Below are 15,648 nucleotides of genomic sequence, written 5' to 3' on the forward strand. Positions count from 1 at the left end.
GTTTATTATTGGGTTTAGAAAGCAGTCTGTTCTTGAGGGCTCAATTCCAATACCACACAAGAGACTAAAATAACAGGCCACTTTAATAATACCAAGACCAAATCAAAGCAGATACAAAAATTCTCTTAAAATAGTTATAGTCCACTACTCCGTCACTAATGATCATAGACAAGCAAGTGGAAAAAATAATGTAGAGTAAGCTATAAGCTTAGAAAGTAATTTGGTTAAGGTTAGCATGATGGCCTGGCCAGTAAAGACATTTACCTCAAAAGCCTAAGTTTGATCCCTAGAATCCACATAAAGTTGGGAGAAGAGAACTGGTTGTCCTCTGACCTCCACACATAATACCATGACACAAGTGCACCATACACACAACATGCATACACATGCTCCCACACGAACAAACACACATACACACACGATTTTTAATTAATTAGATAAAAGAAAGAATAATAAATGGAAGAAATAAAGGAGGATGAGGGGAAAGATAAATCAGTGAGGTTAAATAAAAGAAAAAGGTTAAGAATGATAGGAAGAGAAAGAGAAAAAGCAAGGCATACTTGAAATACTATTGTACAATAAAGAAAAATGGAGAGCTGGGGAGTTGGCTCAGTAGTTAAGAGCACTCTTACAGAGAACCCAGGTTACCATTCCCAGAACTCACATGATGGCTCACAGCCACCTGTCACTCCAGTCCCAGAGGATCTGACAACCTCTTCTGACCTCTACAGGCATCAGGCACACACATGGTGTACTTACATATAAGCAAAACACTCGTATGCATAATAAATTTTTAAAAAGAAAAATACACAAACAAAACTAGATAGCATTACAAGAGAAATGAAAATCATAAAAACTTTTTTGAAAAATAAAAATAATACTGGGCTGGTGAAAAAGGCTCAGCAGTTAATGTGTTTGCTCCACAAGCTTGATGACCAGTGTAAACTGGAACCCACATGAAGGTAAGAGGACAGAACTGACCCTACACATGGGCACTGGTATGGAAGCCCCACACACACACACTCATACACACTCACACACACACACTCACACACATACATACACACACACACACACACACACACACACACACATGAAATACTATATTTTTAAGAAAATAAATGAATCAAACACTAAAAGTATAGCAAAAAGAAGAAAAACCTAATGAGTGAAGGAAAAGGAAGAGAAGGGGGAAGAGGATGAGGAGGAGAGAGGAAGAGGAGGAGGAGGTGGAAAAGAAATAACTGTTTAATAGCAAAGTACTAACTGAGCAGCTTTCCCCCAAATCTCTGATTTTGGAGTTTGCAGGTGGAGGAGCAGTCAGCTGGGATGGCTTATCCTTCCTAAGGTTCACAGTGTTGTTGAGACTGAACCCATGAACTGTCAGTTATCCCAGACAGGGCTGTGTTTGTGTTAGGACCACTCTTTCTTTCTGTACCAGGAGCCACTGCTGCCTGTGTGCACTTAACTCTGCAATCTGTGGCCCAGGTAGGTTCTTACTGTAGCAATCTACTGTTCTTCCTCCCCATAGGGCCCCACCCACAGATGGCGTCCTGGTTTTTGTCGCACAGCCTTTCTGTTTCTGTGCTTTTTAATCTGTGTGTTGCCCTTACTAATACACTTCCTCTCTTTCTACCCTTGTTAACTTTACTCTTCAGTCATGGTATCATGTAGAGCCAGCTTCTGACTTACCACCTTTCCCCCAGAATAGCCTAACCCACACAGAATTATTTAGGGGGGAAATAGTAAAACATAAATATTTTTGAGGAAGAAAGAAAAAAATGAACCTGAAGAACGGTGTATTTTGTGATTTAGCAAAATTCCTCACATTTTTGTCTAATAATTGCTGTTGTCTCCCTGAGGTAGTGACCAAAACAGGAGGAATAGAATATGGGGGTTGTGTGTGTGTCTCTAGGCAGCAATTCCAAAGACTCAAACCAAAAAACACATATCCCCATGAATGCCCATGGCTCCTGCCACAGCCAAAGTTGTGGCTTTGGAATGAGCTCCTACAATATCCATTTAATCCCTAGGAAGAAATAAACGTGCAGTGCTTTGTGTATCATTGTGCATAACTTGAAACTGAACCTAAATCAAAGAATTGATTATTCTACTCAAGTAAAGTGTCAGAGTCCAGCTCCAACCTGTTGAAGGGTTCTTGTGGGGAGTAGAGAGGAATGAGGAACTGTGTGTGTGTGTGTGTGTGTGTGTGTGTGTGTGTGTGTGTGTATTCTATAGAAATGTAGATGGAGATGGAGAGAAAGACAGAGACATAGGGTAGTGTTGGGAAGGCCCTGGGTCAATACCCAGCCACCTCAAGGTTTATTCAAAGGGGTTTTTATACAATGCCAAGGGGTGATGCAAAAGACCTTCCTCTTTCAAGATCAAAACACAACATACAGCCAAGTGCAGACCCTTCAAAACACCTGATAAACACGCCCGTGGCCAAATCATCCCATTATGCAGCCCTGCTGGGTAAAGCAAGCTCAAAATTTCTGACCTTGAGTAAGGTCTCACTAAGGATTCCCTGTGGGTCCCCACAATAAAGCCCAATGTTCCACAAGCACACATCCTGATCAGAATGGGCTATTTGAAATTCTAGAATATAGAGTTGACTTTTGATTCTGTAACCCAAAATATGAACCAAGCAAGAGTCAAAACTTTCAGGTTCATTTTGTAGCACTTGCTCCCCATTAAGTATTGCCCTTTCCTGCATAATTCCTGATGTCCAACACACCCTAGAATATGCTTCCTTCTGTCCCAGCTTGTGTGTGGTCACACTCTTAACAGGAAACACACACCCTATGACCATGTTAAAATTTCCCTATTCCTTGACAAACCAGATTGAGAAGCTGCCTTTCTGACTTACTGAGCTCTCATCATCAATGTTCCCTATGTTCTCTTTAGACAATCCCTCCCAAGTGGGAAGTGTTGCTGTCACAATCAAAGTCTTAGACGTGAATGACAATGCTCCAGAGTTTCCCAGATTCTATGAAGCCTTTATCTGTGAGAATGCCAAGGCTGGACAGGTAAGGTAAACCCCAGATGGACAGAGGTAACCGTTAAAGATATCTGTAGTAGTGAGGGTTTCTATCACTGTGATAAACCACCGTGACCACAAGTCATTTGGGGAGGAAAGGCTTTACTTCATTCAATACTTCCAGGTAATAGTCCATTATTGAGGGAAATCAAAGTGAGAACTCAAGCAGCAGAGGAAATTGGAGGCAGGAGCTAATGCAGAGGCCATGTAAGAGAGCTGCTTACTGGCTTGCTCATGGCTGAATGACCTGCTTTCTTATACAACCCAGGAAGAACCACCTGCTCAGGGGTGATACTGCCAACAAGGTGCTGGGACCTCCCATATCAGTCATTAATCAAGAAAATACTCAGTAGATGTGCTTATAGGCCAATCTTAGGGAGGTATTTTCTCAATTGAGGGTCCCTCTTCCCAAATGGCCCTATGTATCAAGTTGGCATAAAACTAATCAACACAATAACTGAATTCATGATCAATAACATGTTCACACCAGAAAGTATGGATTAGAAAACAGGGTTCCCAGCTTCTTTAGAACAGGTACCAATTATTTGTTAAGACAACCACTTGGATTCCAAATTACATTTTGTGATCTGAATAGTGCTTTAACAGTAGTTGGCTCACAGAATAGTATGGTTATAGGAATAACCACAGTTCTAAAAGCGTTCAGAAACATATTTTTAAGGTACATTTCTAAACTTAACCTTGTATTTCATCAAATTCCAAAAGGTCTGACTGAGAACCATCCAGAACTCCATTTTCAGTGGCCACATATTAATGTATTTGTCAGGTACTGCACACCCTCTACCTGTCCTTCCACATCCTCCATTCTGCTCCTGCATTTGTATGCTTCCTTCCCCCCCTTAACAGTCTTGTTATCTATCTTAGAGCATACACTGTGGTCCTATGGATTCTTACAGAGGAGATAGTCAAGATCATTTTGTTAAGGAAATCGAGGGGTTGAAGTTCACATCCGACCAGATGGTAACTCAGGCTCTGACTGCAACAAAGCTTTGCCCTTTCTTCTACCACTTACCTGGAACATCACCCCAGCATCCTCTGCACAAAGCTGTATCTCTAAGACCAACACTTACTTGAGCTCTTTCAACATCCTAAGTCTAATGTCTTTGTCTTCTATCCAAAGAAAGTGACTCTGTTTCTGTAAATCAAAGAGCCCTTCAGTGATTGAAATCCAAACTGACCTCAACACTGATTCTTAAATTTGGTGTAATAGTCTGTATCACTCTTAAAAGATTTTTCCAAGTCTAAGGTAATTGTATTTCTATATTTATTATCTCTCTAGTCTAAGAAGGCTTAAAATATTATCTACCTAATAACAATTACAATAAAAGGCTTTATTGAACAAGGCAGCATCCATAGTAATAGCTGTAAAGAACCACATTAACATGCCTACAGTTTGGTAGATTATGTGATACATGAAGCAAGGTCAGAAAGAAGACACAGGGCAACAGTTACTGTGTTGAAGTGGACAAGTTCTGATGGGTAGGTTGGGCTTTTAAGGTTCTGACTAGGTGGTTTGGGCTTTTAAAATTATTTTTTTTGCTATCATACTTTTTGATTATTATACATAATACAGTACAATTTTTGTTTTACTATGAAATATGATTTAATACTAGATTTTATGCTATGACAAATAAGGCTAAATTTAGTCATGTGTAGCTGGAGTTTTCTCTCCGGGTCCTGCCAAGTCCCGGCAGTCTAACAGCCCACTTATAAAATAAACACACAGTAGCTTATATTATTTACAAACTGTATGGCCCTAGCAGGCTTCTTGCTATCTGTTCTTATATCTTACATTAACCCATTTCTATTAGTCTATAAGTTGCCACGTGGCTCGTGGCTTACCGGTACCTTACATCTCACTTGTCATGGCGGTGGCTGGCAGCAGCTCTCTGCCTCAGCCTTCCACTTCCCAGAATTCTCTTCTCTGCTTATCCCACCTATACTTCCTGCCTGGCTACTGGCCAATCAGTGTTTTATTTATTAACCAATCAGAGCAACACATTTAACATACAGAACATCCCACAGCACTTCCCCCCCCCTTTTTTTTTAAAGGAAGGTTTTAACTTTTACATAGTAAAATTACAGATAACAAAAAAATTATCAAGCAGTTATAATACAGTTATAATATCTAGTCTACTTATAGTAACTAGTCTATTTGGCAAAATTAAAGAAGATATCCTATCTATCTTATATTTGTGAGTCTAAGGTTTTACATCTAACTTATCTTTTATCAAAACTGAGGAAATTATAACTCTAGTCTTCAACTGTATCAAAGACCCCAGAAGGATATACTATTACCTGAGAAATGGGAGAAGGATGCAAGCAACTTTCGGGAGTCTTGCAGGGTAGACAGAGACAGCTGGCAGCCTGGACAGTCACCTAATGTTCCTTTGTAAAGTTGGGGCATCTGTCTTTAGCCCACAGGCCTAGAGTCAGTCAGTCATTTTTCTCTGTGTCCTGTAGAATGTCTGGCAGTTTCCTCTGCGAAGCAGGAACCTGAAGGACCATTTCACCAAGCAAAGTTCAGTGGTCACCTTCCTATGGGTCCTGCATGTCCAGTTGATCAAGCAGTCCAGGCAAGAACAGTTTCTTGCCCAAATGGCTATTTTTGCCAAGGTGAAGATAAACTCTATATAGAGTGTCTTCGATGCCCATCCTCCTCTCTGAAGCAAATCCAGTGCTGCCAGGAGCAGACATGTCTCACTGTCCAAAAAGTCTAAATTTTTAAAACATTTTAAATGCCATATTCTATAGGTCTTTGAAGTATTTGAAGATTATCTATCTATCTGAAATATATCTATGTATACCTAGAAGACTTAACTAACATGGCTATAAGTTTGACTATCATAGAAGACTAATTGTTTCATTACAATTTAAATGAGTTGTATAAATATAATACCTCAAACAAGAATAGAAATATATATATATATATATATATATATATACACAGCATAACAAAATTAAGTTTAAATTTGTATCAATAAACTAAAATCCATAGCAATGTAAAACATTTTTAAACAAGTTGCTCTTTAAAAGTAGGTTCAAAAATCTACCCTTTGGCCAGGCGGTGGTGGCGCATGCCTTTAATCCCAGCACTCGGGAGGCAGAGCCAGCGGATCTCTGTGAGTTCGAGGCCAGCCTGGGCTACCAAGTGAGTTCCAGGAAAGGCACAAAGCTACACAGAGAAACCCTGTCTCAAAAAAAACAAAAAAAAAAATCTACCCTTTTATCCTATCATATCTATATCCTATATATCTATATCATATCCCCTTTCTTCTTTAGAAAGAAATCACATTTATAATCAACCTGATTTAAATAAAAATATTGGTTTTTTTCTGTCCCACACCAGAGGGCTCTTCTGATATGGGACACAAGAATCTCTTAACCTTTTCTTTTAGCAATATGTCTGGGTTTAGAGAAGGAGTGAGCCTATTCCATCTCCAAAGCCAGCTTGGCATATTTGGGAACTTGGGCGTAGCTTCTCTTACTACTTCCTGCTGGAGGGGGGCACTGTATCTTATGGGGACACAAAGAAAATTTTAGAATTATGAAGTAGTCCGTGATGGTGTATTGTCTGAGCCAGTTGCCTTGAAACCGTTCTGGATGTTGGATCATCTGGGCCTTGGTGTCTTCGGAGACCTTTCAGGGGGTCTTGGTTGGTCAAACCTGATGTATCTTAATCTGGAACAAATCCATAGCCTCTTGCTTTCTGTGGAAACAAAGGCAGAGCCTCCTTTCCAAAGCAACATATCCTTAGATCCAAATTTTGAAGTCAAGGTATCTTTAAAATATACATATTGGTTTAACTCCGCTGCCTTTACAATCAAATATCTCTCTTCAGTTAAAAATCCCAAAGACAACATAATCCAGATTCTCTGTGTGATATCCATCTTTACATGGCTTATTTTTTATATTAATTTTACTGTCTCTTTAAAGACTTTATTTTTTAAAACTATGTATTTCTTTATATAACTGTATATAGTCATGAATTTAGAGAATACTAAGTAGTACAATAAAGGAAATCCCCTATTTCCTTAAAACGGAACACTTTATCTCTTTAAAGCTCTGGAAAAGAAGCTTAACTATGACAAGAGACTAACATCTTACCCACCTCTCCTGCTTTTGGAGCCATGTGTGTCCTCCACTTCTAAGGCCGTCTCTAATGGTCCTTTGTACAAGTCTTTGTAGTGCAATTTATCTGTCACTTGGAGTTAGGGGACAGTGTCACAAGCCTGCTCCATTTGTCACCTTCAGCCCACAATATGGATAACCCTGGCCTCTGATATGGGCTCTGGTTTTGAAGGTTTTCAGAAACACACAGCTAAGGTATTGCTATATGTATCATCAGGTCTTCCTATACTTGCCCAACACTGGTCATCCTCACCTCTGCAAGTATATGCGTATGCTCTTCTCTTACAGTGGATGAAAGCCATACAAAAGTGAAATGTATGCCTGCTTATTAGAGGGGAAAGAATCGAAAGTGCTGAGCAAAATATTAGACAAGTGGGGCTAAGGACTGTCAGGAAAATCCATGGTGCTCCCACCATGAATCCCACCACACTGTCTACCTACCTTTCAAAGTCCCATCTCAACCAATACACACAGAGTTGTAAGATCTGTCTTAAAAGTTTTCCCACTATATTATCTACTCAAAACATTCCCTAAGAAACATTTTTATCTCTCTACATTTGGAAATCAAAATTTAAAAAAAAATACAGGATTTGCTTCTCCATGGGGCTAAGGTAGATGGTGCCCTCAGTTGCGAGCAGCACTGACTGAGGCTGACTGTATGTGACTATTTCCACTGCGCTCCTGACCCTTGCCTTTATTACTACTCCATTCTATCCACTTTTGGATTCAATAGTCAGGCATTCCAGGAGGCTTACCCTGAGGTGGAGTTCTGATACATGATGTTTTTGAGACCTATAAAAAGGAAAGCCAGAGGGACTAAGCAAAATAAAAAAATCAAAAAGTTCAGCTGCAATAAAGATGCATTAACATCCTTACAAATTTCTAGAATAAGAGTTTTCCTAAGTTTAAGGGAGACAGTGAAGCCTTTCTACTACCCTGCATCAGCTCATCATTGGTTGTAGGTTACCCTGAAAGGATATGATAACCATGGGTAAGTTAGCTGTCTGCAGTGAAGGTGATCCCTGAGAGACTGGAAGGTGAGGAGTAAGGAAACAAGTCCTTGGAGGATCTGAACAGTAAGCAGAAATGCCTTGCTGGGCAGCACCCTAACCTTCAGCATGATGTAAAACTCTGGGCCCTCAAGCTGACTCTTGATAGTCATTTCTGTCATGGAAGAAAGACAGCCTTTCCAGCAGAAACAGCAGGTTTACGGGGCCAGGCCCAAATTGAATAGGAACCATCAGTGCTACCGGGTGTTACAGTGGACACCAATGGAAACCAGCTCATCAAAACTTTGTCTATACCCACCCCCCAGCAACCACAGCCTACCAACTAATATCCCAACTGTCTATTTCATCCTGCTTTCTTTAATGGCCTCTCCATGAGTTCCCACAGCCTTCATGAAAGTTATTCCTTTGAAGAACATTGTGGGATAGAGAACTTGGCCCTCAATGCCACTGAGCTCCATTTTTTATTTTATTTTTCCCAACTGAACTACACCCTCACACCTCTGACTCTAGTCTGCTTCCCACCACGGTGAGCTTCTGCTCTACAACTTTTCTAACTCCCTTCCTGCCAACAAAACATGGCTGTCCTGTGGCCCGTGCCCCTCCCATCCACAGTCCATAGCTTAACACTGCCCTGTTTACTTGCCTTCTAGGTAGTGGTTATTTTAAAACAGATGCTTCTCAGAGGTGGCAATTTAGTCACAAAATACTTACTTAATGATGGGATACAGACTGAGTGAGAGGAGGAAACGGGGACACAGAGCCTTGTGACACTCCATGGTTCTTTCACTTTTTCTCTTTAAAACACTTTAAAGTAACTGGCCAAGCTGTGAGAATATAATGCATCTGAAGCATTTAGGCCACACTTATTCTTTACCTACTAGCATATGCAAGATCAAGAACATGCTCAACTAATCCTAAACTGTGTGATGGCATGGAGGGTTTCTGGTTAGTTTCAGGACATTTTCTCATTGGGGAAATGACTTACTATTGTACTCAAAATTTAGGCTTTCACTAGACTCTGCCTTTTCCTTTGGATCCAACTCACCCTGAACTCATGTCCTCCTTCAGCTCATCCAGACAGTGAGTGCCGTGGATCAAGATGACCCTCACAACGGTCAGCATTTCTACTACAGCTTGGCTCCTGAGGCTGCTAACAACCCCAACTTCACTGTCAGGGACAACCAAGGTAAGCAGTGGACCTGGGGCTATCTGTGCTTTTCTACTGCTCAGGCCGGACATTTGAGTTACTAGACCATACACACGGTACCAAGTCTTCAGGCTTTCTAATAGCAGGAGGACATTAATGCTAATTTGCAGTCTACAAAGTTTTGTTTCATAACATCAAAGACAAAGAGTGCCCTCTGCTGTCTCTAAAACCTTCATTCCTCCATCAGAAATGAAATATTCTTCGACAAATATCTATTGATGCTTGTTCTATGAAAGACACTATTCAAGGCACAGTGGTAAATTTCCTTCCTTTAGTCCAACTCAGACCAACTGTGTTTACATTCTGAAGACAGAAACAGCCTAAGGAATAAAGTGCCTTAGAGAAAGAAATGAACCTGAAGTAACATTTCTAATCAAAGATCAAAAGGGAGGGTGAGTGTAAAGCCCCCACAACAAAAGAGGCAATGTTAAAGGGTACTACTACTAATAACAACAACAATACTAAAGTAGCAAAGTGCAAGTACAAGAACACAATAGTATTCACAGAATTCACTGTTTCTATGGAGACAACACCTTGTAAAGTGACCTTTACTGGCCTCAAATGCATGATCCTGCTGCCTAAGCCTCCAGAGTGCTAATGCCATAGTCAGCCACCATTCCACCTGGCTTCAAACAACTTTAGGTTCAGGAAAATCTTCTCAAGTGGGGTTCCCAATGCAAAAGCTGCTTGCTTTCCACTACATCTCTGGTGGAATTAGACTTGCAGGACCTTTCCAACAAGCACTCATTGGCAAAGGGAATCAGAGACTTAGAACATTCTTGGGACTCCAACAGGGAAAAGAGAGACTTTCATTCTCCAGCTGAATATACTCTGGGGAAGGTCACAATAATTGAAACCAAGCAGTTATTGTCAGACACATCCCTTTGTTAATTCTGCTGCCAACTGACTTGGGTGTCCTCACTCTCGCTTTCAATACCCTCATCTTAAGGGTGACTTTGTAACAATCTAATCAAAGGGTAAGAAAAATGTCAACCTTGGGGATTCCTGGGAACTTCCCTAGCACCCGGTTTTCCCCTATCCCCATGATGTCTCCCTCTATCATGGTATCTCTTTCATTGCTCTCCCACTCCATCCCTGTTTCAGCTCGACCATCCCATTCCCTTATGTTCTCAACCCCCATCTCCTACCCTCCACTGCCCACCCCTCATCCCCAATTTACTCATAGAGATCTCATCTATCTCCCCTTCCCAGGGCAATCCATGCATCTGTCTTTGGGTCCTCCTTGTTAGCTAGCTTCTCTGGAGCTATGGGTTGTAGTCTGGTTAGACTACTAGCAATAGTGGAGAAGGTGCCTGAACTGGCTTACCCCAGTAATCAGATCGGTGAACATCCTAACTGTCATCATAGAGTTACTGGAAGCAGATACAGAGATCCACAGCCAAACACCAGGCTGAGCTCCAGGAGTCCAGTCAAAGAGAGATGAGCAAGAGCATCAAGATCATGATGGGGAAACCTGCAGAAACAACCAAACCAAACTAGTGAGAATTCATGAAATTTAGATCAATAGCTGTGGAGCCTGCATGGGACTGGACTAGGCCCTCTGCATAGCGAGGCAGTTGGGTAGCTTGATCTGCTTAAGGGGCCCCTTGGTAGTAGGATCAGAATCCATCCCTGTTACATGAGCAGGCTTTTTGGAACCCACTATGATAGGGCACCTGTACAGCCTTGAGGAAGGAGGAGGGGCTTGGACCTGCCTCTACTAAATGTATGTACCTCCCCATGGGAGGCCTTACCTTCTTGTAGCAGGGAATGGGGGGTTGGCTTGGGAGGGTGAGGTTGGAAGGGAAGGAGGAGGGAAGAGGGGGATCTTTGATTGGTATGTAAAATGAATAAAAAAAATTCTTAATAAAAAAAGAAAAATATCAAGATTAGGCATGCTTTGTATTCCTCTCAAACATCATTTTTAAGATTTGAATTACTGCTACAACCTCATAAATAGAAGTATTTTTCAGCCTTTTAATTACCATAAAATGTCTATGGAAGGAATGCTTACAATTAAATATCCTGAGATTTGTTTGTTTATGTGTGGCATGTGCTATGTTCACATGTATAAGCATACGTGGGGATGCATGTGTCAGAGGTTGGCATCTGAAAATGTCAAATGACAAGAAAAATACCTTTTGATTTTGATTTTTAATAATATGTGTGTACATGTGAGTACAGGTGTCCAGTACAAGTACAAAAGGATTGGATCCTTTGGAGATGGAGTAGGTACTGGGAACAGAACTCAGGTCTTCTGCAAGAGCTCTGACCCTTGAGACAGCTTTCTAGGTCCCATAGGTCTCTTCCTTCATCATTCTTTACCTTATATGCTGAGGAAGAATCTCTCATTTGAACTCAGAACTTGTTGATTCGGCTAATCTAGCTAGACAGCTTGCTCCAGGGATCCTGTGTGTACCTCCTGAACAATGGGATCAAAAGTGGACCGCCATGCCCTTCTGGCATTGATGTGGGTCCATAAACTCTAATATTCACCTTATGTAGCAGTTTGACCAACAGCCATCTCCCCTCTCCATACCTCTATCCCAAGAATTTTATTGAGCCAAACTTTTGAACTATTCATTTACCTGATTCATAGGAAACTCCTCCCTATAAAACAGTTTCATCTTCCTCAGGGTTGGCTGTATGAAGGAAACCCTGGGGTGAGAGGAGCTGGGCGCTAAGTTTTTTCTTCAAATTTTCAGCTAGGTGTCACTCTTTTCACTCATACTTGCAGAGCTAACACAAAAACAACATACAGCAAAAAGCTGCAAGTCTCTTAAAGGTGACTTTGGGCACCTGTCCATGGATGAATCATCTCTTGAAAGGCTTCCCAAAATAGAAGCCAATGCATCTTCAACAGAAAGTGTGAACTCCTAATCTCCAGATGACAATTTGTCCCACAGGTATCTTTTCCTAAGATTGATTAAAAACAGACCCACTTCTAATATGGTGTGCTCATCATCCAGCATCCCCACTTTTTATAATAAATAGTAAATACTTTTTAAATATTACATAATAAATACTTGATTTATACTTAAATATTATTACATATGTGAATATATTATTTTATATTACATATTTTTATATTTTATGTGTTATTTTATATGTTTACATATTATATATTATATAAAACATTATATATTAAATATCACTTAATAAATACTTAAATAAATAAATGTAAATACTTTTACAAATAAAAGTAAAGCCTATTTAGCAAGGGTTGGGGGAGGACTGTGGATCAAACTCAGGGCCTTGCACATGGTAGGCAAGCTCTCCACCACTAAGCAATATCCCCACTCTTTCTCTTCTTTGTCTTTTTATTTGGTTTGGATTTTAGAGACCAAGTGTCACTGTGTAACCTCACCAGCTTGGAACTTGCTATACAGACCCTCACTGGCCTCAGTGGTCCTGCTGCCTCTGACTCCCAAGGGCTGGGATTACATCATGTCCAGCCTTTTTGTTTTTAATTTCAAAACACGAAAAGGATTATATGTATAGAATAGTTTAAAGTTTTGAAATCATTTTCTCATCTTTGTTTTATGCGGCATTTATAATGACCAATAAAGTATGATTCTGATAGTCCCATTAACAGATGCAAATGACACACGATCAGAAAGTAAGCAAGCATTAAGAGTGGGATGAAGAGCTGGGATGTAGCTCCGTGATAGAGCACATATCTCACATACAAGGCCTTGGTTCAGTACCAACACTCATAAAAGACATACTGGTACTAGAAATTGTTGCTATAACTTCTTGTTTTAACTCATGCACATGAATACACACACACACACACACACACACACACACACACACACACACACACCAGAGCTTTCTGTCACCTTAGAAACTAATATTCTTTACAAAAAAAAAGTTACTAAAGCCCTGATTATCACTTTCAACAAAAACATTCCAAATGGCTAACATGCGCCAGTCCCACCAGGGCCAGACTCAGCGTGATCTAAAGTTCTGGGTGGTTTTTCTGCTGTGTTATTGTTGTTTCAGCTCTATGGCAGTCTTTCTTAAAGTCCTTATAATCTAGGCTAAATTAAAGCAAACTAAAAAGAAAATACAAGTTTTGTTTAGAGAAAACTTGATTTTTTAAAAAAGTTAAAATTAGAAAGGATAATTAACAGTACTTAGTTATTAAGTCAAGTGGGGGAAGCAGAGGATGAGTTATGTGGTAAGTGGGCAGATGAATATAATGCTCAGACTAATAACTGATTGCTGTCATTTCACACTGAGAAGAAAATAAGATGGAAGTAAATCTGTGTCAAAGCAGGAAACAAGTACAACTGCCTGAACAAAAATGACCACTATTTTAGGGTTTCTACTGCTGTGATAAAACACCACAACCAAAAACAACTTGGTGAGGAAAGACTTTATTTCATCTACAGCTCTCAGGTCACTCCATCACTGAGGGAAATAAAGGCAGGAACTCAAGGCAGAACCCTAGAAACACGAACTGAAAGAAGCCATGGAGGAACACTACTTATGGCTTGCTCTCCATAGCTTCCTGAGCCTGTCTTCTTACAGCATCCATAGCCACCATCTCAGGGGTGGCACGGCTCACAGTCAGCTGGGCCCTCCCACATCAATGATCAGTCAAGAAAATACACCACAGGCCAATCTGGTGGGAGCATTTTCTCAATTAAAGTTCCATCTTCTAAAATGACTCCAGCTTGTTCAAGCAGACATAACACCAGCTAACACACCACTAAAGCTATGAAACTAAATAAGCAATTGTATGGCACCATGGAAGGAATGCGTGATTTGGAGTCAAATACCAACTTTGCTGCTATCTACGTTAGTGACTATAAAGAAATTGTAATTAACTTAGGCTTTAATTCTTTCACTGTAAAGGAGTGGAATCATTCAGTAACACAAATTGTCATAAAGATTAAATGAGACACTACATGTACAAAATACAAAGACTGGTACTTAAATCCAAAAACAAAAACAAAAACAAAAACTTGCTGGTACCATTTAAAACAACAACAACAGGGAGACAAGTAAACACAAATTAAGGGATAATGTATTAGGAAGGTTTGAGTTCCACCTAAAAGTTGTTCATCTCATTCAGCTGTAATCCCAGGCTGCATGAATCCTATGTTCTTTCAATTACGGTTTCAAGGCAAGAGAACAAGGAGAGTCAGACACCAGCTCCTACCTGCTCATTTTCTGTCAATTAAGGCAAATTATTTTGCTATGCCCAACTTAAAAAGAGTAGGAAAGAAGAGTTCTTTATTAATTCAAGAAGGGAAAGAGGCTGGGTGGTGGTGGCACACACCTTTGATCCCAAGCACTTGGGAGGCAGGGGCAGGAGGGTTTCTGAGTTTGAGGCCAGTATGGTCCACAGAGAGAGTTCTAGGACAGCCAGGGCTACACAGAGAAACCCTGTCTCAAAAAAAAAAAAAAGAAAAAAAAAAGGAAGGAAGAAAAAGGAAGGAAGGAAGGAAGGAAGGAAGGAAGGAAGGAAGGAGAACCAGAACCAGAACCACTGGTGCTCAGCAGCCACCTTTTAGAAATTTTGTGAAATTCTCGTCCATGTGAAACATACCCAGAAAACTTTCTGTTAAAGGTATTAACTTCTTGTTGTTTTGAGTGTTTTGTGGTGGTTGGTTTGTTAGTTAGTTTGTTCATTTGGCAGGACCTCACTATATAGCCCTGGCTGCCTTAGAGCTTCCTGCAGTCCTCTTGGCCTTAGCCCCTTGCCCCAGCTCCAGGATTGCAGGCATGGGCCACCACAGACTCCTTGGTTTTAGCTTTATGAGTTACTTCTTATACATCCTACCACATCTCTCAAACTATTCCTCTGCTGAAATGATCACAACATTGAAAAAAAAAAACATATTTGCTCAAAGCCATTCAGGTAACTTAAAAATATAAATTGAAAAATTCTTAAATCCAGAACTATATAGTATTTGGCAAATATCAACATCAATACACCTGTCCACACAAGAGTTCGAGAAGCTAAGGAAGGATTATATTCTGTTACACAGAAGTATTTAGTCAGCAATAATGTGAAGCTCACACAGCTACAGGAAATTCTAATTACAAAGGAATGAGAAATGTCTAAGATGACGGACAGGAGGCCAGAGAGATAGACGGCTCTGTCCGAAAATGGCTTACTCACACGCATGAAGACCTGAATTCAGCTGCCTAGCACACCTGGAAAGGCCAGGTGTGTCAATACATGTCTCAAGGCCTAACTCTGGGTAGTGGGAAACAGATGGATCTCC

At 40.4% G+C, this 15,648-nt stretch overlaps 1 protein-coding gene across 2 annotated transcripts in view; it reads left to right on the forward strand.

Moving 5' to 3' along the window:
- The window catches only part of Cdh20 (cadherin 20), a 64,941-nt gene that overhangs the window by 37,818 nt on the left and 11,475 nt on the right, over positions 1-15,648 (forward strand). The window contains exons 7-9 of one of the 2 annotated variants that reach the window (XM_059280405.1): positions 2,908-3,034; positions 4,521-4,527; positions 9,268-9,385. In XM_059280405.1, the coding sequence (XP_059136388.1) occupies positions 2,908-3,034; positions 4,521-4,527; positions 9,268-9,385 (252 nt within the window). The remainder of the gene's footprint in view (positions 1-2,907; positions 3,035-4,520; positions 4,528-9,267; positions 9,386-15,648) is intronic. The other variant, XM_059280404.1, reaches the window with a different exon arrangement.

This window comes from Peromyscus eremicus, chromosome 15, assembly GCF_949786415.1.
Source record: "Peromyscus eremicus chromosome 15, PerEre_H2_v1, whole genome shotgun sequence".
NCBI lineage: Eukaryota > Metazoa > Chordata > Mammalia > Rodentia > Cricetidae > Peromyscus > Peromyscus eremicus.